At 49.6% G+C, this 27,137-nt stretch overlaps 1 protein-coding gene across 2 annotated transcripts; it reads left to right on the forward strand.

Moving 5' to 3' along the window:
- The first annotated feature begins 103 nt into the window (after positions 1–103).
- On the forward strand, positions 104–26,013 carry ABCG8 (ATP binding cassette subfamily G member 8). 2 transcript variants are annotated; one of them, XM_025354512.1, is made up of 13 exons: positions 104–256; positions 5,851–5,952; positions 7,469–7,625; positions 13,543–13,781; positions 14,310–14,442; positions 14,555–14,824; positions 19,845–20,007; positions 20,092–20,175; positions 21,650–21,849; positions 22,262–22,338; positions 22,987–23,254; positions 25,107–25,234; positions 25,319–26,013. In XM_025354512.1, the coding sequence occupies exons 1-13, from the start codon at positions 194–196 to the stop codon at positions 25,454–25,456; spliced, it is 2,022 nt and encodes a 673-aa protein (XP_025210297.1). In that variant the 5' UTR covers positions 104–193; the 3' UTR covers positions 25,457–26,013. The 2 variants fall into 2 exon arrangements, with proteins under 2 accessions (XP_025210297.1, XP_025210298.1); XM_025354513.1 differs by having other exon boundaries at positions 20,095–20,175.
- The last annotated feature ends 1,124 nt before the right edge of the window (positions 26,014–27,137 follow it).

Here is a 27,137-nt window from a genome sequence, read left to right on the forward strand (position 1 = left end):
TTAGCCAGCGCGTCCTTATCTTGACAGTGGGCAGAACATACACATGTTTGTAGGTGGGCTTGCCAGAGAGGAATGCTGGGAGAAACGGGCCCAGGGCAGGAGGCTCCAGGAAACAGAGTGAAGACACTGGCCCTGGCAGGCAGCAGCTGGGTCTAAGAGAGCTGCAGCCCAGGGGCACAGACCTGTGGGCCCCATGGCTGGGAAGGTGGCAGAGGAGAGAGGGCTGCCAAAAGGAACCGCTGCCCAGGATGCCTCGGTGAGTGAGCGATGGGGAGTCAGCCCAGGCCCGGCGGGCGGGCAGGAGAAATTGAACCTTTCTCTCTTCCCTCAGAAGCCTTCTGTCTTAGCACCACCCGGACAGCAAGCAGTGTGAGGACATGGCCACAGGACTGTTTCCTGCATGGCAAAGGGCTGAGGGGAACAGATTCAGGGTCCCAGAGGCCTCTGAGGTCACTTCCTGCCCTAAGAAATGCTCCTTTAGGGAAATCATGTCCTTATGTGTGATGTGGGACAATTTCACTGTTTCTTTCTACTTTTTTTTTTTTTTTTTTTGAGACAGAGTCTTGCTCTGTTGCCCAGGCTGGAGAGCAGTGGCACGATCTCGGCTCACTGCAAGCTCTGCCTCCCGGGTTCAAGTGATTCTCCTGCCTCAGCCTCCCAAGTAGCTGGGATTACAGGCACCTGCCACCATACCGGGCAAATTTTGTATTTTTCAGTAGAGACAGGGTTTCACCATGTTGGTCAGGCTCAAACTCCTGACCTCAGGTTACCCACCCTCCGCAGCCTCCCAAAGTGCTGGGATTACAGGCATGAGCCGCTTACCTGGCCAGTTTTGCTTTTTCCAAATGAGACTCCATCACAGAAACGTGCCCACACCTGCTGGGGACTCCACTGGTGTCTCCTCTGCCCATGTGGCTGTCGGGTTGGTCTCAGTAGTAAGTGATGGGTGAGACAGGGTGACAGACGGCTTTTGTGGGAACATCAGCGTGTGTGGCTCTAGCAGGCAATCGTAGGGTCTGGGAGAAAGCTGGAAGGAGTCGAAGCAGCCAGGTGGCAGGAGGTGGAGGCACGTTTCCTTCCTCATTTTACCTGAGAAGTGTTTACTCAAGAAATAGCCTTTGACTGAAATCGGGGTGTGGCAGGATTTGAAGCAGGAGGCTACACTGGAAGACAGGCAAGAAGCTGATCCCCACTCCCACCACCTCACCCCATCCCACCTTTCCATCTTTGCCTGTTGTGGGTAGGAGGGAGGAGAGAAAGATAAGCATGATTGAGGACTCCACACCCAATGGGGAAAACCATCTGGACTGGCCTTGAGTTTCCAGAACTTGACTCGGCCAGACCCAAGGAGCCCACCATTTCTAGTCGGTTCTGCAACCACCACACCTGACCAGCTCTGCTCTCTGAATACCCTGTGGGGCCCACCACTTTGGGGAATGGTTAAAGCCTGAATAGAATAGAAAGCTAGCAGGGCTTTGGGAACACTTTCTGCCTGGGAGGGCTGACGATTCAGCCACCACAGCTTGAGAGGCAAAGAAATGCTAGGACCGCACCAGAAATGCACTCCAGCCCTGCCATTTCTGCTTCCCTTCTGTCCAATCCTGTCACTCCAGGTGCTGAGCGAGGGTCTGCCCTTAACACGTGTGGGGCTTGGAACAAGAGAATGAGGGTCACATTTCCTATGTCTAGATATATAAAAGTCATCAGTCAAGCTATAAGAACAGTCAAAGATACCCACACTCCTCAGCCTCCCAAAGTGCTGAGATTACAGGTATGAGCCAGCGCTCCTGGCCAGTTTTGCTTTTTCCCAATGAGACTCCATCATAGAAACGTGTCCACCCGTGCTGGGGACTCCACTGGTGTCTCCTCCGCCCATGTGGCTGTCGGGTTGGTCTCAGTAGTGAAGTGATGGGTGAGACAGGGTGACAGACGGCTTTTGTGGGAACATCAGCATGTGTTCTCTAGTTTCTATCCTCTTGTCTCGACATATCTTCCTCACAACCTGAAAGGTCAGGTGTAAACTGAGAAATTCTAAGGCGTCTTGGGTAGAATGCACTGGTACGGGGGAACCACTTCTAGCCCAAGCCACAACCTGTCCCCCTTTTCTGCCCCCCCCTCAGCTCCATCCCACTCCATGGGGCCCTCAACACCCTGGGTGGTCACCCTCCTGCCTACCTGCATTGCAGCCCTGCCCTGCACAGACATATATACCTCTCTGGCCTAAAGGTCCTCAGGAGGTTGGGCCGGGGAGGAAGTGCACAGACCCTGGGGACGGACTTGGGGCCATTTGCACAGAGAATTCTGGCAGCTTAGGCACCTGGAGTGGTAAGTGCCCTTAACCCACGCACTCTTCATGCCATGGGCAGGAGAAGCAACAGAGAAGGACAAGAGAGACCCTGCAGCAGGCGGAGCTGTGTGTGACCTAGGCTGAATGTTTCGATAAAATTCCTTCAGCCAAAAACAAGTCCTGCGTGTCCCCTCGGCAACCCTCCAGCCGCCAGCGTCAGTACATCACTCCCCGCGAGGCACAGGCTCCTCATCTCAGAACTAGAAACATGCACGCTGTGAGTTTCCTTCTTGCCTAGGCATCTGACTCAGGAATTCGATCAGAAGTTAATACGGGGAGAAATTACAATGTAGCCCAGCAGGAGCAGAGCTGGTTACCTACAAATAAACCTGCTTTTGCTTTTTTGGGTGTCGCCTGTCGGAAATTCAAGTGATGTTCTGACAGGCGTACTGATTAAGATGTCAGCCGAATAGATATTTAAGTATTTGAAAAATACAGAGAGTTTGTCACAACCTCAGGAAGAGTCTAACAAATCCTTCCTGGGAGCCAAGGAACATATTTTAAAATGGAACAGAGGTCGTCCCCAACCCAGGCACTAATTTTCTTCCTCCGAAAGACGAGCTGCCTATGCCTCCTGGAAGGCACAATCCCTCAGTGGGGGTTGGAGTCCGGGCTGGCCCACACCTGCCTTCCCAGCCCACAGTGAAGGGGCTTGGGGCGAGCCTTGGAACAAGGAACCAGGCACCTTTCCCCTTCCTCTTATCCAGTGTCTGCTCTGCCTCCTCTTTCTGTCAGCTCCCTCCCCTTCTCAAAGTACCGCACAGCGGAACCCAGTTGGGCTGCAGGTCACCTCCACACATCGCTCCAGACTCCAAATGTCTGACCTTCCTTCCTCAGCCCCTCCTCCATGCCTAAATCTGACCTGGGGGTGTTTGGGCCAGCAGAAGTAATTTCCCAGCTCATTTACATTGTCTAATATCCCTCCTGCAGATATTTGTTTTAAAAACAACAGCAAGATGCATGTTAGCCCACGTGAGTCTCTTAGCAATGGATAAGATTTTTTTTTTTTTTTTTTTTTTTTACAAAGTCTCACGCTGTGGCCCAGGCTGGAGTGCAGAGGCATGATCTCAGCTCCCTGCACCTCCACCTGCCCAGTTCAAGCGATTCTCCTGCCTCAGCCTCTCGAGTAGGGTAGCTGGGACTATAGGGGTGCTTCACCATGCCTGGCTAATTTTTTTTTTTATTTTTAGCAGACACAGGGTTTCACTGTGTTGGCCAGGCTGGTCTTGAACTCCTGGCCTCAGGTGATCTGCCCGCCTCAGCCTCCCAAAGTGCTGGGATTATAGGCATGAGCCACTGCGCACAGCTGGCAATGGCTAAGAGTTTTTGATGATTCAACAACAAACAAAAATGGGACAACGAAGCAATGTGTACAGTGACAGTGGAGAGGGCGAGTGAGGGGCAAGGCCAAAGCGCTGATCTGCCAGGAGTCCAGCGTCTGTCTGAGCTGTTTTCAATCTCCCCAGGAGCTTGGGTCACAGACCTTCTTACCTCCTCTCCCCCAACCTCCCTCCTGCTTTGGGGCTTTGGCAGCTGGGGTTGAGGTGGGAACGGAACTCTGGAGTTCTACTCACTGGCTTGCTCTCTCAATTTGACAACATATTGTGAAATATTATACCCAAATCAGCTTAAAGAACTCTCATGTACACGCCACCAATTACCAAAAGCTTTGAAGCCTGATCCTGCACTCCTACTGTGTCCCCTTTCTCCTTTCATCTCTTCCCGCTCCCCAGAGATAACCCCTCTCCTGAATTAGGTGTTTCTCTTTCCCATTTTTTTCTGTATAATTTTGGGTCTTTATGGTGATAATTCAAACAGTAAGCAATGGAAGTCACTTTGGTCTGCTGCTTTTCACGCTGTCCCAGAACTCTGGGGGTTCCCCACAGCACGCCTGCAGCATACTGTCACCGAATTTCTTTCCCTCCGCCTCCACGGACCTGGAATGTTCTTTCCAAGGACTTCTGGCCCCCATCGTTGCAGGGGTACTTTGACAAGAACACTGCTGTATGGCATTTGTTATTTTCACGTAAAGCATACTCATGTTATTTTCACCTACAGCATGTGTGTGCGTTGTGTACACAGTGAACATAAACCCACCAGCCTCCCTCTCTGCCTGATCTGTCTCGCTCCATCCTAATCACCTGTCTCACCTGCCGAAATCTAAGCTTTTCAACGGCCTTTTCATTGTCACATCCCAAATTCCAAGCCCGAAGGGTGTTCTGGACTCTCCTTAAGTGTTTGCTGGGTGCATGGTTGATTGAAGGAATGTATAGTGTGAGAATGGTGGCTTGAGGAGGAAAGTCTGTGGGAACTTGTTAATGAAAATGTACTTGTTCCTGCCTGACAGAAATGTAAGAAAAATTGAATGCAATAAAAAATGGACGTCAGGTGAGGTGGTTCACGCCTGTAATCACAGCACTTTGGGAGGCTGAGGTGGGTGGATCACTTGAGCCCAGGAGTTTGCGACCAACATGGCAAAACCCTGTCTCTACGAAAAATAAAAAAATTAGCTGGGTGTGGTGGCGCATGCCGGTAGTCCCAGCTGCTTAGGAGGCTGAGGTGGGAGGATTGCTTGAGCCTGAGAGGTCGAGGATGCAGTGAGCTCTGATCGTGTCACTGCACTCCATCCTGGGTGATACAGCAAGACCCAATCCAAAGAAAAAGAAATGGTGGGGGACTTCCTAGTTGCTTCTTTGTTTGGGCCTCAATGATTTAAATGATAGAATTGTCAGAATAGGAGGAATTCAGGTCTGCAGATGGTTAATACCTTTCAAAGGTATCAGCTGACACCATGAAATGCTGATTTTTTAATGTACATTCAAATATACCACCACTTCAACAATAACAACAACATGATGACGACGATGAGAGGCACTACCTCTCAAAGCTCCCAGCAGCATTTTCAGTTGCTTCGTTCCACGAACTCCTCATCAAAATCAGATGTGAGAAGTATGCCAGATGTTAGTGAGGACTAAGAAGTTGGTTAGGACTTTTCTCAGGGTGGTGTCTTCACGAGTATTAGGCATTAACTCTCGACAGCTACTTCACTCTCATATGCTGCCTGTGTCATGTCTGTTTGGCATTAGGAGATATGAAGCCGGCTGCAGGGAAAGTTAAAGGCAAAGGGTCTGCCCGCTCCAGTCAGATCTTCTCGGAGCACAGAGGTTTGTTTATAGAACTCTCTCCAGTCCAGAGTCTGGGTCTCTTTACCGTAAGCCGCTTGGCTTCAGGCTCCACCAGCCTGAGGTTGAGGTTCTCTGGGGCAGGTGCCCCAGGAGAAGCCCCGAAGCTCTCTCTGAAGGGAAGAGGAGATGGGCCCTTGTCAGCGCTCCTATTTTCCCAAAGCGCCAAGGCTCCACCTGTGCAATCCCATCTCTTGCCAATTTGAGATTTCAACTACGTCGGCTCTAAGAAGTTGCTCTCACCTGTCGGTTTCCTCCTTGTCTTCTCCTATGTTCTCAGCGGCTTCCAAAGGAGCCCCTCACCTGTCCTGTCTCCCACAGGGCCTCCAGGATAGATTGTTCTCCTCTGAAACTGACAACAGCCTGTACTTCACCTACAGTGGCCAGCCCAACACCCTGGAGGTCAGAGACCTCAACTACCAGGTAGAGGCACGCCTGGGTTCAAGGGGAGAGGAGCAGGCAGGGACAGCCAGGAAATTCCCCAGGTGGAATAAAAGGGTGGGCCCACCTTACAGGCCCTCCACCCCCAAGGACAGAGTCCAGTCCACATTCATGCCTCATGTGTCAGGTGCAATAGGTGTCATCAATGGCATATATCAGAGCTGGAGGTTGAGAGGCTTGAAAAGAGAATGAAATTGTTGTATAAACATAAAGCAAAATGTGTGAATCTATAGAAAAATGTCTCTGGGACTCTTTTTAAACTATATTTTGAAATAACTTTAGATTTTGGAAAAAACTGCAAAAATAATACAGTGTTTCCATATACCCATTGTCCAGCTTCCCCAAATGTTAACATCTTGCATACCCATAGTAGAATTATGAACACTAAGAAATTAAAATGTACAATGCTATTAACTACAGACTTTATTCAGATTTCATCAGTTTATATATATATGTGTGTGTGTGTGTATGTGTGTGTATATATATATATATTTATTCTTTTTTTGTAAAATGTACTATCCCTGGAGCTTATAAAACATCCAGAGTGCAAAGACAACCACTGACCTTTCAGAGGCACCCAGGAACCCCCTGGTCAGATTCAAGGATCCATATTCCCTCACCTTCCCAAGGACGCAGATGGAACATGGTGGGGCCTGGGATGGTGAACTTCGGAGGCCTGAGTCTGGCTTCCTGTGGGTGTGAGTTGGGACAAGCCTTTCTCTGCTCTGCCACTTACCAGCTGTGTGACCTTGAGCAAGTTACTTAACTGCTCTGAGCCTCATCTGTAAAACAAAGATTCTGATCGTGTCTGTGTTATAGGTTTGCAATGAGGATTGAATAAGGTGATGGATGTTAAGTGATTAACACAATGTCTTGCACATAGTAAACATTTGATAAATTATTAGTAAAGACATTTTGCTTCATGTTTTATTTTTATTTCTGTACCACTATTGCACATGCCTTTCTTTTTTCCTTTTTTTTTTTTTGAGAGTCTCACTCTGTTGCCCCAGGCTGGGATGCAGTGGCGCAACCTTGGCTCACTGCAATCTCTGCCTCCCAAATTCAAGTGATTCTCCTGCCTCAACCTCCCAAGTAGCTGGGATTACAGGCACCCACCACCACACACGGATAATTTTTGTATTTTTAGTAGAGACAGGGTTTTACCATGTTGGCTAGGCTGGTCTGGAACTCCTGACCTCAGGTGATCCACCTGCCTCAGCCTCCTAAAGCGCTGAGATTACAGGCGTGAGCCACCACGCCTGGCTTGTACATGCTTTTCATTCCTCTTATCTTCAGACCTGGAAATAGCAGCTACAGGTTCTCAGCATGGATCCCGCTTCCGTGTTTGGTAAAACCTGGGTTGGGGCCTATTGTGTGTAGGTGAGGACGCATCCTCTGTGGAGAGGGGCCACCTGGGGAACGACGATGCTAAACAGAAGTTGCTGAAGCCCTCTGAACCATTCAGCTCTCTAAGGAACCTTCTGATGTCTCCCCACAGGTGGACCTGGCTTCTCAGGTCCCTTGGTTTGAGCACCTGGCTCAGTTCAAGATGCCCTGGATATCTGCCAGCCGCCGGAATTCTTGTGAGCTGGGCATCCAAAACCTAAGCTTCAAAGTCAGAAGTGGGCAGATGCTGGCCATCATAGGGAGCTCAGGTACCGGAAAGGCAAATCGCTGGGCAATGGTTTCTCTCCTGGGATGCAGAATGGTCCTTTGGATAAATGGATGCTTCTTGTGGAGCTCTTTGCTGACTAGTAGAATAATACAGCAGAATGGTTGAGAGCACAGGTTCTGGGTCAGACAGACCTCGGCTCAAATCCTGGCTCCTCCATTTGCTGGCTTTTGTGGGTAGGTGCTGTTGTTAAGAGTCATGAGTGTGCCTCTTGTCCACCCGGGGCTGTGGCCAGAGCATCTGACTTTGGCTGACACCTGGACTGAAAGATCAGCAAACAGCTTCAGCACGTGATGTTCTTTTCAGACTCCTCCAGCTACGAGGGGCATTGGTTCAGGTTGTTCCTCCGCAATCACATTCTGATTATGGCCAGAGGCCGCTGCCACACTCTCACCTCTCAGCCTCTCCAGCGTCTTACTTAGCACAACCTTCACTCGTCTGCAAAGAGCCACGTTCTTGGAGTGCCTCAAATTGTCATTTCCACAGCCAGTTTTAAAATGAGAGGATGTCTGAGCTGAAAGGGGGCTTGGGGAACAGAGTTCATTCTCATTATGTTCCACCTTTCTTTCCCCTAACAGTTTGGAAGCATTTTCAGAGGAAGGTGTTCAAACTCCCTACTCCTCAGTGTGTCTAGAGTATTCTCTTGCGCGGGATCACGCGCGCACACACACACACACACACACACACACTCTTCCCTCCATTTGACAGATGAGGAGCCTCAAATCCAGAGAAATTGAGGGATTCTCGTAAGGACACATATTTAATGCAGAGCTAGAACTACAACTTTGGTTTCATGATTCTCGGATCAACGCATTTCTCCTTGGGATACACTTACATAATGTTAGAGAGAGAATTTTATATCTTTTAATTAATCATTTCCAGAGGTAGAGATTACTCAATTTTTTAAACATCCGCTCCAAACTTTTACACCCGTCTGGTAGATAAGTTCTGTTTACTGTATAACCAAAGATCAAATGAAATCTTATGTACAAATGCACTTTGTAACTGAAACAGCATCACAGTCATGAAGTCCCTCTCACTTTGTCCCTGTCCCTGCAATCCTGACCTAAATAAGAAAAAAGTAGATCCCAGCCGGGCGCGGTGGCTCACGCCTGTAATCCCAGCACTTTGGGAGGCCAAGGCAGGTGGATCACGAGGTCAGGAGATCGAGACCTTCCTGGCTAACATGGTAAAACCCCATCTCTACTAAAAAATACAAAAAATTGGCCAGGCATGGTGGCAGGCGCCTGTAGTCCCAGCCACTCAGGAGACTGAGGCAGGAGAATGGCGTGAACCTGGGAGGCAGAGCTTGCAGTGAGCCGAGATCGTGCCACTGCACTCCAGCCTGGGCAACAGAGTGAGACTCCGTCTCAAAAAAAAAAGGAAAAGTAAAAGAAAAAAGAGGATCCCTCATGGGCCTACTATTGTATTTTTATTTATAACATCTAGTAGTGTTTCTTGTTGTATCTACTTTCTCTTCCTGAATCCAGCATCTAGGGGACACATGGGTCTTTACTTAGGGTCATATCATGGTTAATACTTCGCACATACAACCCTCTAGCTGTCAGTATCCCTAATTTGTGGTTGAGGAAAGTTCAGAAAAGCAGAGCAAGAATTATATTGAATATTTGGGAGGTTGAGGCAGGAGGACTGCTTGAGGCCAGGAGTTCAAGACTAGCCTGAGCAACATAGGGAGGAGACTCCCTCAATAAAATAGTTTTTTTTTAATTTAAAAAATTAGCTGGGCAGCGTGCCATGCCCCTGTAATCCCAGCTACTCAGGAGGAGTGCTTGAGCCAGGAGTTCAAAACTCAAGTGAGCTATGATTGTGTCACTACATTCCAGCCTGGGCAATAGAGCAAGATCTCATCTCTTAGAAAGGAATGAATAAATTACATTGAATAGTCTTCTAGTTTTTTGTTTTTGTTTTTTAATTGGTTTTGTTTTGTTTTGTTTTTCTGAGAGTCTCGCTTTGTCACCTAGGCTGGAGTGCAGTATGTGATCTCAGCTCACTGCAACCCCTGCCTCCTGGGTTCAAATGATTCTCATGTCTCAGCCTCCTGAGTAGCTGTGATTACAGGTGGGTGCCACTATGCCTGGCTAATTGCTTTTGTATTTTTTGTAGAGATGTGGTTTCGCCATGGTGGCCAGGCTGATCTCCAACTCCTGGCCTCAGGTGATCCGCTTGCCTTGGCCTCCCAAAGTGCTGGGATTACAGGCGTGAGCCACTGCATCCAGCAGCTCCTGGTTGTTTAACTATAGATTCAGTGTTGTTTGACTTCAGGTTTACTTGCCTGTGTAAAACAAAAAACAAAACAACAACAACAAAAAAAACTTTAGACAAATAAACAGTAGAGTTATTTGAGCAAATAGTGATTAATGAATCTGGCAGCACTCAAAAACAGGACCAGTTCAGAGAGCTCCCCCAAGCAATTTGGTCAGGTGATATTTGTAGACAGAAAAAGCAAGTGCTCTACAGAAATAGCTGATTGGTTACAGTTGGGTGTTCACCTTATTTATTTGAGGGTGATGTGATCAGGTGTTGGGTATGGACAGGATCTCATCAGTCGGTAGGTTGAGGCGGTGATTGTGATTGGCTGATGCTTGGCTGCCATGATTGGCTGAGACTCAGCAACTTGTCTCAGCCAATCTCTGTCTTAAGGGAATATACTGCTAAGAGAAGTTGCAGTTTGTTTACATATTAAGTTTGCTTGCAGTTTGCTCTGTGGGAACTCAAAGTATGCAGGCAGTCTCAGGCTAGATTTAGTTTAACTGAGCAACTGAAATTATTAAAATGATTTATTAGAAAGGTTCATCAACTACACTTCCTGTGACTTTTACTGCCATCCCCTCCTCCACCTGCCCAACACACACACAAAAGAACGCTGGCCATAATTTTTTAAATATAAAGAAAACAGCCTGGCTGGGCATGGTGGCTCATGCCTGTAATCCCAGCACTTTGGGAGGCTGAGGCAGGTGGATCACCTGAGGTCAGGAGTTTGAGACCAGCCTGGCCAATATGGTAAAACCCTGTCTCTACTGGAAAAAAAAAAAAAATTAGCTGGGTGTGGTGGCACATGCCTGTAATCCCAGCTACTCGGGAGGCTGAGGTGGGAGAATTGCTTGAACCTGGGAGGTGGAGGTTGCAGTGAGCTGAGATTGTGCCATTGCATTCCAGCCTGGGCAGCAAGAGCAAAATACTATCTCAAAAAAGAAAAAAAGAAAGAACAAAACAAAAGAAAAGAAAACAGCCCTAGGCATTTTAGTTTCTTTTATCGATTCAGCAATGCCAAAAGTGGTTTCCAATTGATGAGTTTACTGATTCGGAGATTCCAGCCATTCAATAAGGGTCTTGAATGCCAGTGGGTGTTTTGTCTTAGTTCATGCAGGGTGTGTTAGTCTGTTTTCACTCTGCTCTAAAGAACTACCTGAGACTGGGTAACTTATAAAGAAAACAGGTTTAATTGACTCACAGTTCCTCATGACTGGGGAGGCCTCAGGAAACTTACAATCATGGTGGAAGGCAAAGGGGAAGCAAGGCACATTTTACATGGTGGCAGGAGAGGAGAGTGAGGGGAGGAACTGCCAAACACTTTTAAAACATCAGATCTCATAAGAATTCACTCACTATCATGAGAACAGCATGGGGGAAATTTGCCTTCATGATCCAATCACCTCCCACCAGGTCCCTCCCTCGACAAGCGGGGATTACAATTTTGGATGAGATTTGGGTGAGCCATACTATACAAAGAGTCTCCCCAGATACCACAGGCATCCTCCATTGGAAAGGCTCCCCACTGCTCTCACAAAGTTTTACTCAGAAAACTTGGACTTCCTGCTTTCTGAGTGGGAATCCGTGGTCCCTGTGAATGTTGGTGAAGTCCCCGGTGCCCCTGGAGCCTGGCTCTGAAGCTTCTCTCCCAGGTTTCTCTCCTGGCTATTTTGCTCCACTTATGTTCTCAGGGATCTTAAATGAGGTACACCCAGAGGTAGCGCACAGGCCCCTTCTACCCTGAGATCCTCTGCACAGTAACCAGAGAGATCACGTGGGGAAGCTTCTTGGTTTTTGAGGTTTGCACTGGGTGCTGTGGGGCTTCCTGCAAGAAGCACATAGTGTGCGGCAGGAAGGACTTGTCACATATGTATTGGCTCAACATGTGACAAGTCTGTTTGAACACAACTTGGAAAACTTGCTCTCCAGTAAGGAAATCAAAACTCCGTCTGGGGCCGGGCACGGTGGCTCACGTCTGTAATCCCAGAACTTTGGGAGGCTGAGGCAGGCAGATCACCTGAGGCCAAGGTTCGAGACCAGCCTGGCCAACATGGTGAAACCCTGTCTCTGCTAAAAACACAAAAATTAGCCAGGTGTGGTGGCAGGAGCCTGTATTCCCAGTTACTCGGGAGGCTGAGGCAGGGGAATCTCTTGAACTGGCATGGCAGAGGCTGCGGTGAGCTGAGATCACGCCACCGCACTCCAGTCTGGGCCACAGAGTGAGACCCCGTCTCCAAAACAAACACGCAAACAAGCAGAAAACATTCCATCTGAGTGAGTGGAAAGAGCTCATTCCTAGCTCCACGGTAGGAAGATGTTCGGAGCCTGAGCCCAATCCGCACTCACATCTTAAACAGCTGTCACAGAAAGAGCCTCATCGAAAGTCTTTGGAAACTAGATCCAATCTGATGCTGACTTTCTCAAATCAATAATAATTAGTACATCATTCGGAAGAGGGTGGTGTTAACTCAAGTGCAATGAATCTTTTTTTAACCGTTTTTTTAGGTTTGGGGATACACAAGTAGGTTTGTTATATAGGTAAACTAGTATAATGGGGTTTTGTTGTATAGATTACTTAATCACCCAGGTACTAAGCTTAGTATCCAAGGGATTTTTCCTGCTCCTCTCCCTCCTCCCATCCTCCACCCTCAGTTAGGTGAATCTTTTTTTAAAAAAAGAGAATTAAAAATACCACTGATGCACTTTGAGAGGCCTAGGCTGGTGGATCACTTGAGGTCAGGAGTTCAAGACCAGCCTGACCAACATGGTGAAACCCCATCTCTACTAAAAATACAAAAATTAGCCAGGCGTGGTGGCAGATGCCTGTAATCCCAGCTACTCAGGAGGCTGAGGCAGGGAGAACTGCTTGAACTCGGGAGGCAGAGATTGCAATGAACTGAGATCACGCCATTGCACTTCAGCCTGGGCAACAGAGTGGGACTCTGTCTCAAAAAAAAAAAAAAGAAAGAAAGAAAGAAAAAGTACCACTGATGGAAAGAAGAGAGAGATGGGTATGGATACAGTCAGAACATATGTGTACACTGTGCTGTAGTTTTAAAATCGTTTCTACTTCTATTATTTCTCTATCTTTTCCTCCATTATTTCTCAAAATAGATTTGGTTTTGCATTTTTAAAAGACACTCTATAAATGCTCCAAATTAGTCCTCACAAAACCAGCTTCTGAGCCAACCGACATTGAATAATGAGAGATTGCTGGCATGTTTGCCAGCCAAAAATAGTTACGTTAACACTAGCCTTGCTTGGGGAGAAAGGGCCTTGGTTGGTGGCAGGAGGGGACAGATGCTCCAGGCACCACCTGGCCCTGTGGCATCTAGGACTCTAGCCTTCTCCTGTCAGGCCACCACTGGCTGGCCTGGCCTGAACCCCCAGCGCCATCAGGCCTCACAGCCCCACAGGGGTGCTCACATTGGCTGCAGACAGAAGGCTTGGAGCTCCATGTCCTGGGCCCACCCCATCTAGGTCCAGGGACTATGCCGCCTCTCTAGGGGCTGGTCACATCTGCACGGACAGAGTAGTCCAGGGTCCTGGAGAGTGTGTGGGGAGCAGTGGCTGCCAGGCTGGCCCCCACAGAAGCTCTGCTCTCAGGGATGTCTCTGGTGGCTTCGCAGGTTGTGGGAGAGCCTCGTTGCTGGACGTGATCACCAGCCGAGGTCACGGTGGCAAGATCAAGTCAGGCCAGATCTGGATCAACGGGCAGCCCAGCTCGCCTCAGCTAGTGAGGAAGTGCGTGGCCCACGTGCGCCAGCACGACCAGCTGCTCCCCAACCTGACTGTGCGAGAGACCCTGGCCTTCATTGCCCAGATGCGGCTGCCCAGAACCTTCTCCCAGGCCCAGCGTGACAAAAGGGTAACTGGCCCCAGTGGTGACCCCCAGGGTCCAAGAAGCCACAGTGTCCATGACCCCCTCTTCCCCTGCTGCCCTGCCTCAGGACCCAGCCACAGGTTGAGTTTGAACAACTCAGCTTGCGGTCCACCCGCCCTGGGCTGCAGCCTGCCCTGCACCCTCCTTTCAAACCCCACAGCTTGCCAGAAGCTAGCTCAGTCCATTGGTTCCCTTCATTGCACTTTTTAAGATGTGGGATGAGTGTATTTGTTTGTGTGTTTTCTGGGCCTCCATGTGGGTAGACAGCCATGGTCCCCAGTACACGGCCATGTTCCTAGCACAGAGCACAATGCCCAGCACGTCGAGGCTGCTTGGGACCTGTGGAAAGAATAGGGGGAACCAATGTTGCAGCTTGGAACTCAAGTGCGGGAGCTGTCTCCCTTCACTTTCAAACCCAGCCAGAGGAGCAGTTGCCTTTATCCTTGGGGTCACAATGTGTCCAGCCCTGAAGGAGGCCCCTGGGGTGGTCTCAAAGCTCCTTCTGGCCCACAGGTGGAGGATGTGATCGCGGAGCTGCGGCTTCGGCAGTGCGCTGACACCCGCGTGGGCAACACGTATGTGCGAGGGGTGTCGGGGGGCGAGCGTAGGAGAGTCAGCATTGGGGTGCAGCTCCTGTGGAACCCAGGTGAGGGCCTAGGGGGCAGATGGGGGCAGAGGGACCTGTGTGGTCCCCTCAGGCTTGGCTTGGTCTGGCCAGAGCCCCACCGACTCACCAGGCTCCTCGCTGTGTTGGGAAGGCATCCTCGTTCTCGACGAACCCACCTCTGGGCTTGACAGCTTCACGGCACACAACCTGGTGAAGACATTGTCCAGACTGGCCAAAGGCAACCGGCTGGTGCTCATCTCCCTCCACCAGCCTCGCTCCGACATCTTCAGGCTGTTTGATCTGGTCCTTCTGATGACGTCTGGTACCCCCATCTACTTAGGGGCGGCCCAGCACATGGTCCAGTATTTCACAGCCATTGGCTACCCCTGTCCTCGCTACAGCAACCCCGCTGACTTCTATGGTGAGTCCCCAAGGCCAGCAGCCAGGGCCCTGGCACATAGGGCCTCCCAGATGCTTAAACCCTGCCCAAGCTTGCTGAAAAGATTCAGGGGGGAAACTCCCAGAGGCTTCAGGAGAGGAGAAGCAAGGATGGAGAAGAACAGGGGGTGGTTTGCCAGCTATCAAATGCTAGATATGAGGGCCTGGAAATAGAAGCTTCTGACAAATAGCCACCCTTCTGTGCATGATAGATTAGAAACTTGCAAGCTCCAAAGATGGGGAGGGGGGCATGGAATCCAAGAGGGTGGGGATCAATAAAGATCAGAGTCTTTATTCAGACTCGGTAGGGAAACAACCTTTAAGGTCAAGAAGTCACCAGATCTTAAAACATGTCCTGGTGTTCAAACAGTGGCAGGGAGCCTGAAGGTGCAGGGTGGCAGAGAGGGGCCCAGGGTGGTGGCCTTGGCCAGAGAATCTCTAGATATGAAAATTGCTCTGGCAGCCCCAGACTTGCCCTTTGCTTGGCTCCTGAACCCTCAGCATATTACACTCAGGGAGCGTGAGCCACTGCCTTCATTCTGCAGGGGACAGTTGCCTTCCCAGGTACCTGGCCTGAAATCCTGAGTGCTGAGGAAGGGCTTGGCTGCTGGACAGGCGGCATTGTTGTACCAGGTCCCGGGGAGGCAGCTGTCATGGCTTGTCCTGTAGGTCACCTGAGCCCCCAGCTTCCACCCAGGCTGGCAAGCTGTAGCAAAGACCCCACCAGTAAACAGGACAACAGTGATCATTTTGAAGGCAAACATGGGGCCCAAACATGCCAGGCCCAGAGGGTCTCCTGTTTGACTCTCAAACCCCTGCCAGGCCAAGGCCATCTCCATCTTTACAGATGAGAAGCCTGGCGCCTGCAGAGCTAAACACCTGCTCCAGCACAGCTGTAAGGCACAGAACTGGGACTGGTGCCCAGCCCTGGCCCTGACTCCTCATCCAGCTGCCCACACCCTCCTCCTAGTGTCCCAAGTTCTCCACCATCCTTACCCCAGGAGGACAGGCCGCCCCTCACCCTATGTACTCACATTCTGCACAAACTCACAGAAAGGTCACCTCCCTCCCTATGTTCAGGTGGCAGCCTGGCTTCCTGACGATGTGTCATTCTCAGGCCAGCTATCCCCAGAATAGGGGCCAAAGGGCACCTGCCAACCTGGCCACCAGGGAATAATTTTAAGTAACCCTGGAGAGGGGTTACCAGAAGTCAAGTGTCCACAGCAGACCTGAAAACTCTTTTTTACATTTTATATTGTTATTGGAGGGGGCTCTGGCCTACAAGCCCTGGAGCAGGAACCCCTCACCAACCTGGGATGCAAGAGCTACACGGGGCCTGGGGTGCCCAAAAATCTGATGTTTTGAGTCACAGTGCTGCACACTGGGGGGCCACATCATGGTTTATAAGATCCCACCTAGACATTATCTTGTCTTGAGATATGTTATGAAAAGGGGAGGAAGGGCCGGGCGCGGTGGCTTACGCCTGTAATCCCAGCACTTTGAGAGGCTGAGGCAGGCAGATCACCTGAGGTCAGGAGTTTGAGACCAGCCTGGTCAACATGGCGAAACCCTGTCTCTACTAAAAATATAAAAATTAACTGGGTACAGTGGCTCATGCCTATAGTACCAGCTACTTGGGAGGCTGAGGCATGAGAATTGCTTGAACCTGAGAGGTGGAGGTTGCAGTGAGCTGAGATCGCGCCACTGCACCCCAGCCTGGGCGATAGAGTGAGACTCCATCTCAAAAAAAAAAAAAAAAAAAAAAAAAAAAAAAAGGATATGGGAGGAGGGAAGGGGGAGAGAGAGGAGTAGGTCACCTCTAGCCAAGCCAAGGCTCTGGGAAAGGAATGGAGGGAGGGTGGGCAGGCATGCATGGGTCTAGACTGAGCTGGGTATAGGGAGATCCTGGCTGTGGCTGGGCTCAGTTTGCCTTTTGTGGCATTGCCAGGGCCTTGGAGATAGAAGGCAGAGGCACTGCAAGAGGATGGCTGTGGTGTGGGGCTGCCTGGTGCTCCCCACAGGTTAGCATCCCTTGGATTTAGGAGGCAGGGCTGATCAGATTGGGTCTCCAGCCGAGTGTGCTGTCTCCCTCCTGGGGCAGAGCAGCCAACAAAGGGGGCAGTGAGAAGTCTACCTGAAGTTGGCCAGTCCCTGGAGCCCTCCAGCCAGACATCCTCCTGCTTTGGGCAGGCTGCCTGGGAGGCCAAGTTGTTAATTTTCAGTGAGAGCGAGAACTCTCACTATCTGGATAGAACTCTCACCATATGGATAGAACTCTCATTATCTGGATAGAACTCTCTCTGGATAGAACTCTTACTAACTGGATAGAACTTTCACCATCTGGATAGAACTCTCACTCTCTGGATAGAACTCTCACTCTCTGTCTGGATAGAACTCTCACTCTCTGTCTGGATAGAACTCTCATTATCTATCTGTATAGAACTCTCACGATCTATCTGGATAGAACTCTCACCATCTGGCTTGAACTCTCACTCTCTGGATATAATTCTCACTCTCTGGATAGAACTCTCACCATCTGGATAGAACGCTCACTATCTGGATAGAATTTCCCCCATCTGGATAGAACTCTCACTATCTATCTGGATAGAACTCTCACCATATGGATAGAACTCTCACTCTCTGGATAGAACTCTCACCATCTGGATAGAACTCTCACTCTCTGGATAGAACTCTCACTCTCTGGATAGAACTCTCACTCTCTGGATATAATTCTCACTCTCTGGATAGAACTCTCACCATCTGGATAGAACGCTCACTATCTGGATAGAATTTTCCCCATCTGGACAGAACTCTCACTATCTATCTGGATAGAACTCTCACCATCTGGATAGAACTCTCACTATCTGGATAGAATTTCCCCCATCTGGATAGAACTCTCACTATCTATCTGGATAGAACTCTCACTATCTGGATAGAACTCTCACTCTCTGGATAGAACTCTCACTCTCTGGATAGAACTCTCACCATCTGGATAGAACTCTCACTCTCTGGATAGAATTTTCCCCATCTGGATAGAACTTTCCCCATCTGGATAGAACTCTCACTATCTATCTGGATAGAACTCTCACTATCTATCTGGATAGAACTCTCACCATCTGGATAGAATTCTCACTCTCTGTATAGAACTCTCACGATCTATCTGTATAGAACTGTCACTATCTACCTGGATAGAACTCTCACCATCTGGATAGAACTCTCACTCTCTGGATAGAACTCTCACTCTCTGGATAGAACTCTCACCATCTGGATAGAACTCTCACTATCTATCTGGATAGAACTCTCACTCTCTGGATAGAACTCTCACCATCTGGATAGAACTCTCACTATCTGGATAGAATTTTCCCCATCTGGATAGAACTCTCACTATCTATCTGGATAGAACTCTCACCATCTGGATAGAATTCTCACTCTCTGTATAGAACTCTCACGATCTATCTGGATAGAACTCTCACCATCTGGATAGAACTCTCACTATCTGGATAGAATTTTCCCCATCTGGATAGAACTCTCACTATCTATCTGGATAGAACTCTCACCATCTGGATAGAATTCTCACTCTCTGTATAGAACTCTCACGATCTATCTGTATAGAACTGTCACTATCTACCTGGATAGAAGTCTCACCATCTGGATAGAACTCTCACTCTCTGGATAGAACTCTCACTCTCTGTCTGGATAGAACTCTCATTATCTATCTGTATAGAACTCTCACGATCTATCTGGATAGAACTCTCACCATCTGGCTTGAACTCTCACTCTCTGGATATAATTCTCACTCTCTGGATAGAACTCTCACCATCTGGATAGAACTCTCACCATCTGGATAGAACTCTCACCATCTGGATAGAACTCTCACTCTCTGGATAGAATTCTCACTCTCTGGATAGAACTCTCACCATCTGGATAGAACTCTCACTCTCTGGATAGAACTCTCACCATCTGGATAGGATTTTCCCCATCTGGATAGAACTCTCACTATCTATCTGGATAGAACTCTCACTCTCTGTCTGGATAGAACTCTCGTTATCTATCTGTATAGAACTCTCAGTATCTATCTGGATAGAACTCTCACCATCTGGCTTGAACTCTCACTCTCTGGATATAATTCTCACTCTCTGGATAGAAGTCTCACTCTCTGGATAGAACTCTCACCATCTGGATAGAACTCTCACTCTCTGGATAGAACTCTCACCATCTGGATAGAACTCTCACTCTCTGGATAGAACTCACACCATCTGGATAGAATTTTCCCCATCTGGATAGAACTCTCACTATCTATCTGGATAGAACTCTCACTCTCTGGATAGAACTCTCACCATCTGGATAGAACTCTCACTATCTGGATAGAATTTTCCCCATCTGGACGGAACTCTCACTATCTATCTGGATAGAACTCTCACCATCTGGATAGAATTCTCACTCTCTGGATAGAACTCTCACGATCTATCTGTATAGAACTGTCACTATCTACCTGGATAGAAGTCTCACCATCTGGATAGAACTCTCACTCTCTGGATAGAACTCTCACTAACTGTGAACCCAACTACTCAGCCTCCCCTTGACCAGCCCAACTTCTCCCCATGGAGGGGCACTGAGTCCTCATCAAAAGCTTCCTGGACAGCTAGAGTTGGAGCCAGAGCCTGACTGTGATGAAGGCTCTTGCTCTGTCCTAAGATATCCTCAAAATGAGCCTGGGTAGTAAGACTTGGGTGGGGCCTCTACTGTTGCCCATTTTTTGATCCACTGCCCTTCCCCTGAGGCTTCTGCAGATGTGGTCAGGCCTGGCAGGGTGAAGGCCCAGCCCTTGGGGTCCCTCTGCCTCCCTCTGCTCTGCCCCTTGCTTCGTGGCTGAAGGTGGAGAGCATGTCCCAGAGCCCCACGAGGGGTGATCAGCATTGTGAGCTGGGCGTGCACCAAGCTCCTCACCTGGGAGCAGGTGCCAGGGAACAGGCCACCCATGACTCCACATCCCCTGCTTGCAGTGGACCTGACCGGCATTGACAGGCGCAGCAGAGAGCAGGAAGTGGCCACCAGGGAGAAGGCTCAGTCACTTGCAGCCCTGTTTCTAGAAAAAGTGCGTGACTTAGATGACTTCCTGTGGAAAGCAGAGACGAAGGATCTTGATGAGGACACCTGTGTGGAAAGGTAATCTGGCGGGCGGCTCTGAGAGGAGAGCACCCTGCAGAAGGTGGCTGCCCCCATGACCTGGCCACATCTTCTGCCTCCCAGCAGCCTGACCCCACTAGACACCAACTGCCTCTCGAGTCCTACGAAGATGCCTGGGGCGGTGCAGCAGTTTACCACGCTGATCCGGTAATTATCTGTCTTTTTATTACTGACCCCTGCCCCCACCAAGTCTTTGTAGATCACATTAAGCCTTTTCTATTTAAGTGAATTTAAAGGAGAAAATGAGAGACAGAGTTATTTGAAAAAACAGCATCCAGCGGGGCGTGGTGGCTTATGCCTGTAATCCCAGCACTCTGGGAGGCTGTGGCAGGTGGATCACTTAAGTTCAGGAGTTCGAGACCAGCCTGGCAACATGGTGAAAGCCCGTCTCTACAAAAAAGTAGAGAAATTAGCCAGTTATGGTGGCGTGGGCCTACCTGGTAGGCTGAGGTGGGAGGATTGCTTGATTCCTGGAGGTGGAGGCTGCACTGAGCCGTAATTGCATCTTCACTCCAGCCTGGGCAGCAGAGCAAGACCCCATCTCAAAAAAAAAAAGAAAACAGCATTGTTGGGACCAGCACTAATCTTCAAGGGACACAGAACACCCCTATTGCTTTTATTCTTTAAACAAAATTAAGATAACCTCACCAGCTGGAAGATCGTATAAATAGCATAGGGTCATTGAGAAAAATGTAGACAATAGGAGAGAATCTCTAGTAAAAAGGGAAGTCCCAGTCACACCAGCCCTCAAAGAAAACCAGACGGCACTGTGTGGCGTGTGTCTTTCCTGATGTTTCCATGCACACACGTGTTTTTAAACGTAGTGGGATCATACTCTGCATGCTGGTTTGTAGCTGGTTTCTTTTCAGTGAGGGCAGTGCCTCTACCTCTTGTCTGATTGGGTCTTCCTCGGCATTCCCGTCAGTGTAGCCATAATCACCCACCCATTAAGTCCATCTTGATGGCCAGATTATCTTCCGGCTTTTACTACTACAAGCAATGAGGCAGCAGACATCATTGAGCACATACCTTTTTTTTTTTTTTTTTTTAAACACAGAGTCTATCTCTGTCACCCAGGCTAGAGTGCACTAGGGTGATCTCGGCTCACTGCAGCCTCCACCTCCCAGGTTCAAGTGATTCTCCTGCCTCAGCCTCCCAAGTAGGTAGGATTACAGGTGTGCGCCACCATGCCCGACTAATTTTTTGTGTGTTTTAGAGATGGAGTTTCTTCACATTGGCCAGGCTGGTCTTGATCTCCTGGCCTCAAGTGATCCACCTGCCTCAGCCTCCCAAAATGCTGGGATTACAAGCGTGAGCCACCATGCCCAGCCTATCTGTACATCTTCACAGACTGAATTGATTTTTTCCTGAGGATCATTTCTTTAACATTGCCAAGCTGATACATTATGATAAAAGTAACAACCATTTATTGAGTACCTACAGTGGGACAGATGCTGCCATCAGTTTTCTGATTTAATCCTCAGAGCAGCTCTAGGAGGCAGGTATTACCGTCCCCATTTTGCATACGAGAAAAACGAGGTGTATGGAGACTGTGACATTCCCAAGGTCACAGGGCTGGTGTATGTTGTTGCCTGAGCATCTCTTCCTTTTGGTTTTTAAGTCGTCAGATTTCCAACGACTTCCGAGACCTGCCCACCCTCCTCATCCACGGGGCAGAGGCCTGTCTGATGTCGCTGACCATCGGTTTCCTCTATTTTGGCCACGGGAACATCCAGCTCTCCTTCATGGATACAGCCGCCCTCTTGTTCATGATCGGCGCTCTCATCCCTTTCAATGTCATTCTGGATGTCATCTCCAAATGTGAGTGTGGCCACTGGCGTGGCCACGCAGGACCTCAGCCACCTCTGAGCTGTGTTCCTCTGAGCTTTGGGTTTGATTTCATTGTGATTATGATATACAAGACAATAATGTTTTTAAAGTTTGCATGTTAATGTTAGTATGCAAATGAAAGCAAATTACCGAGTCTTAGCTGTTCCTATCCTAGCAGGATTTATATTTGACAGCAGAACACGAGCTACAGACTTGCAAAACCTGAAGAGCCTCATCAGCCATCTAAATTAGGATGGCTTTACTGTGCCTATTTTGTAAAAAAACCTAAGAGACTTGGGCAATATGATAACTGCTTTGAATTGTATTAAGAGAATCTCCAAAACAGAAACACTGTAGATTTATTCTACTTTTTCATTCTCTTTTCCTTTCCCTTATTTTTTAGGTTACTCGGAGAGGGCAATGCTTTACTATGAACTGGAAGACGGGCTGTACACCACTAGTCCATATTTCTTTGCCAAGGTGACTGGGCAGGGTTGAGAGCAAGTGCCCCCCGCCCACCAGGGTGGCGTAAGTGTGGAGAAAACACTGCCACCAGGAAGCCTTTTCTGAACCATGGGGCTATGGGTCTTGTGAAGTCGCAGATGCCACCAGATGTCACATTTTCTAGGGGAGTTTCGGAGACTTGAACTTTTAAACATTTACCAAAACACCAGGACTGTGGACCAGGAATGATAGTTTTCTGGTCAGAAGGAGTCTAAAAAAAAGAAATCCTCTTTGTATTTTACCTCTTCGGAGCCTCACTGTGGCCCCGAGCGGCCAGGCAGGCGTTTCCAGGAAGCAGAGGTTCGGAGAGGCTGCTCGGCTCTCCAAGGCCACACAGCTACTTGTCTGGTCAGGGGGAGTAGGGACTTGAAACCAGGTCTTAGGACAGCAGGTGCCCAGTGCTGCCCCGGGGGAAACAGGCTGAACTGCCCTAGAGGGAACACTTGGCATCTGCAAGGGGGAAGCCAGCACTGAGTGTACCGGGTCCCAGCACACCCTCCTGCTACAGCCTCATCATCACCAGGAGGGAAGGTTGCCACTGGAGGGCACAGATACTTTTAAACGTTTATTATAATGGCAGTGAAGGTGCTGGCTTCACATCCTTGCAAGGGCTGTTCTTTGCAGATCCTCGGTGAGCTTCCGGAGCACTGTGCCTACATCATCATCTACGGGATGCCCACCTACTGGCTGGCCAACCTGAGGCCGGGCCTCCAGCCCTTCCTGCTGCACTTCCTGCTGGTGTGGCTGGTGGTCTTCTGTTGCAGGATTATGGCCCTGGCCACCGCGGCCCTGCTCCCCACCTTCCACATGGCCTCCTTCCTCAGCAACGCCCTCTACAACTCCTTCTACCTCACCGCGGGCTACATGATAAACTTGAGCAGCCTGTGGACAGGTGAGGCCTGCACCCCGGGCCTGGGCCAGCTTTGTTAGGCCTCATGCGGCTGGATGAAGCCTGCTTTCATCCGGAGATGGACACTCGTTACTTGGGTCCAACTTAAGGCTGGCCCTTCTGGAAGCAGAGGCCTTTGCCCGCTGTCCTGGAGGCCAAAGGAACAATTTCATTAGAGATTCCAGATGCACCTCCTCCTATCCCATGGTCAATACCCAGAAGTCACCCTTGACTCTTTCCCTCCCTCTCCACATCTACCTGTGAGCCAGGTTGATTCTGCCTTGGGTTTCTCTGAAATGTCTGCTTGGCTGTGTCCCCATCCCTGGCTGCCATCGTTTAAGCCTGGGCCACTGCCATAGCCTGGTCTGTGTGACCTGGGCCCCTCCACATCCCTCTCAACTCAGCCATGCAGAGTGAGCTTTCCAAGGTGCAAACCCATGCCCCTCTTTGTTCAAATCCTCCCAGGGCTGCTCAATCCTGCAGCCTCCCCAGCTTTTTGGAGCCCTCAGCACACCCCACCCTCTCACCTCTGAGCCTGCCCAGCTGCTGTCTCCGGGAATGTCATGCCCTACCTTCCACGGGGCCTCGCTTCTGCCAGGGCTTTCCTGACGCATCCAGGCAGGGCTCACTGCCTCCTTCCCCTCCCCATACCATGCCACCTCCATAGGATCAGGGCACAGGCTCCATCGTCTCTGGTGTGGGGCCGCTGAGTCTCCTCAGCCCGCACGGTCCATGAAGCTGAGCACATGCAGGGGTGCCTCATCAAATCCCTCTCAAGAATTGCTATGGATCAAACGTGTGGGTGACCCCGTGGCCTCTCAGCTCCCTCAGCCCCAGTCTGTGTCCCCAGCAGCCCCTCTGCCCTTTTGCCCCTTGGCCTCTCTCCCCTCCTTGCTCATCAGAGAACTTGGGCCAGAGCCACCACAGCCCTGTCTCAGAGAGTGGAATGTGCCCTTGTGCAGGTGGGAGAGACTGTGGGAATGTGGGGAGACCATGGGAACATGGGGAGACTGTGTGAATATGCAGGAGACTGTGTCAATATAAAGGAGACCATGGGAATATGGGGAGACCGTGAGAATATGAGGAGACTGTGGGAATATGGGGAGACGGTGAGAATATGGGGAGACTGCAAGAATATAGGGAGACCATGGGAATATGGGGAGACCATGGGAATATGTGGGAGGCTGTGGGAATATGGGGAGATCATGTGAATATGGGGAGACCATGGGAATATGGGGAGACTGTGGGAATATGGGGAGATCATGTGACTATGCAGGAGACCATGTCAATATAGACAGTGGGAATATGGGGAGACTGTGAGAATATAGGGAGATCATGGGAATATGAGGAAATAGTGTGAATATGGGGGAGACTGGGAATATGGGGAGACGATGGGAATATGGGGAGACCATGGGAATATGAGGAGACCATGGGAATATGGGGAGACTGTGAGAATATGAGGAAACTGTGAATATGGGGGAGACTGTGGGAATATGGGGAGACCGTGGGAATATGAGGAGACTGTGAATATGGGGGAAGACCATGTCAATATAAAGGAGACCGTGGGAATATGGGGAGACCGTGGGAATATGAGGAAACTGTGAATATGGGGGAGACTGTGTCAATATAAAGGAGATCATGGGAATATGGGGAGATCATGCAAATATGGGGAGACCATGGGAATATGGGGAGACTGAATATGTGGGAGACCGTGGAAATATGGGGAGATCATGCAAATGTGGGGAGACCATGGGAATATGGGGAGACTGTGTGAGTATGGGGGAGACCATGCGAATATGGGGAAACCGTGAGAATATGAGGGAGACCTGTGAGTAACGAGGCTCTCTGTTTCCAGTGCCCGCGTGGATTTCCAAAGTGTCCTTCCTGCGGTGGTGTTTTGAAGGGCTGATGAAGATTCAGTTCAGCGGAAGAAATTATAAAATGCCTCTCGGGAACTTCACCATCGCGGTCTCAGGAGATAAAGTAAGTGGGGAGGCCTCAGGTTCTAAATTATTGGACGTCCGGCTGCCCATCATTCTAGTAAGCCCACTGCATGTCTGTCTCCAGATCCTCAGTGCCATGGAGCTGAACTTGTACCCTCTCTACGCCATCTACCTCATCGTCATTGGCCTCAGCGGTGGCTTCATGGTCCTGTACTACGTGTCCTTAAGGTTCATCAAACAGAAGCCAAGTCAAGACTGGTGATTCACGCCAGGCGCCTGCCCGCTGGTGAGGGACCTGAGCAGACCCTTCAACTGCACTCCCTCCTCAGGACCCCCTTCCTGGGGACCATGAAGACAATGACCCTACAGATGCTCAGCTACATCCGGCCCACGGTGCTGCAGTGGCACAGACCAGCCACAGGATGGCAGTAGAATAAAGACAGTCGAAAGGGATTTCTGCTCACTGGCAGGAGACTGCGATGACTGGGAGTGAGAAAACCTGCACTCGGTGGCACCTACAACGTTGCTAATTTATTTCCTTTTGATATGCATTTATATAGGCAACTTGATATAGGATGGGAGCAAACTAGGAATGAATTGAGTAGCTAGACTGTGCAGGAATTGTTGGAACCTGGAGGGAACAGTAACAGTAGCTAGCAGATATGGCTTCATCTTCCAGGGGCCCCACACTCCGTGGTGAGCCACCATCAATACAGAAAGTGACCTAAGATGTACCAGCAAGATGCCATCCCTTCTTTTTGTGTGGGGTCATGGGCTCCAAAAGCCAACGTGAACAATTAAAAATTTATTGAGCATCTACTCTGTGGCAGGTCCTGGGCAAAAACACTTTAGGTGGACAATCCTTTGAGGTAAGTGGTATCCCATTTTATAGGTGTGAAAACTGAAGCAAAAATTCATTTTCCTAAGGGCACATGGATACTTTGTGGTGGAGTCATGTGGGGGTCAGAAAAGCCTTGGAAGCCTTTGGAGTTAGAGGGCAGAAGGCAAGGCCTGAGCTTCTGTAAGGCTTAGGAGTTCAGGAAGGCTCCAGAAGATAAATGGGGTCTGCAGAGGCTGTGTTAACTCAGCCAGGCTTGTTCGAGTTACATTTCACTGACTGATATGGTTTGGCTCTGCATCCTCACCCAAATCTCACCTTGAATTGTAATAATCCCCACGTGTCAAGGGCGGGATCAGATGGAGATAATTGAATCACAGGGGTGATTTCTCCAATGTTGTTCTCCTGAGAGTGAGTTCGGCTGAGATCTGATGGTTTTATAAGGGGCTTCCCTCTTTGCTCAGCTCTCATTCTCTCTCCTGCTACCCTGTGAGGAGGTGCCTCCCACCATGACTGTTAAGTTTCCTGAGACCGCCCCAGCCATGCTGAACTGTGAGTCAATTAAACCTCTTTTCTTTATAAATTACCCAGTCTTGGGTATTTCTTCATAGCAGTGTGAGAGCAGATGAATACACTGACCCTGCCTGGGTTTCAGGGCCAGCCTTGAACCTTTCACAGTGGCCAGAGGATGGGATGGCAGAGGCCCAGGTTGCATACTTCAAGCCTGAGTGTTGGGGACTATCTGACTCAAAACAGGTGCACAGAGGGCAGGAGAGAATGTTCTCAAAGGAAAATTAGAGTTTAGAATCAAAAGAAGGGGAAGGCGGGTGTTTGGAAGGCAAATAGAAAGTACTCTTCATAGGTTCACTAGAGCCGCGTTACTCCAAGTATCGTCCCTGGGCCAGCAGAAAGGGCACAGCTGGAGCTGATTGGATAGGTCCCATGAGCCTCAGGCCCCACCCAGGCTCAATGAGTCTGCATCTTAAGAACCCCTGGTGATCTGTGCAGATTCAAGTACGCTGCCCTTTTCCAAAGCACCTGCCACGCTCAGGATGCTTGCACGGTCACGCTGCCACCATCCAACCTGCAGACCCCATTCCTGAGA

This window comes from Theropithecus gelada, chromosome 13 (assembly GCF_003255815.1).
Source record: "Theropithecus gelada isolate Dixy chromosome 13, Tgel_1.0, whole genome shotgun sequence".
Classification (NCBI taxonomy): Eukaryota; Metazoa; Chordata; class Mammalia; order Primates; family Cercopithecidae; genus Theropithecus; species Theropithecus gelada.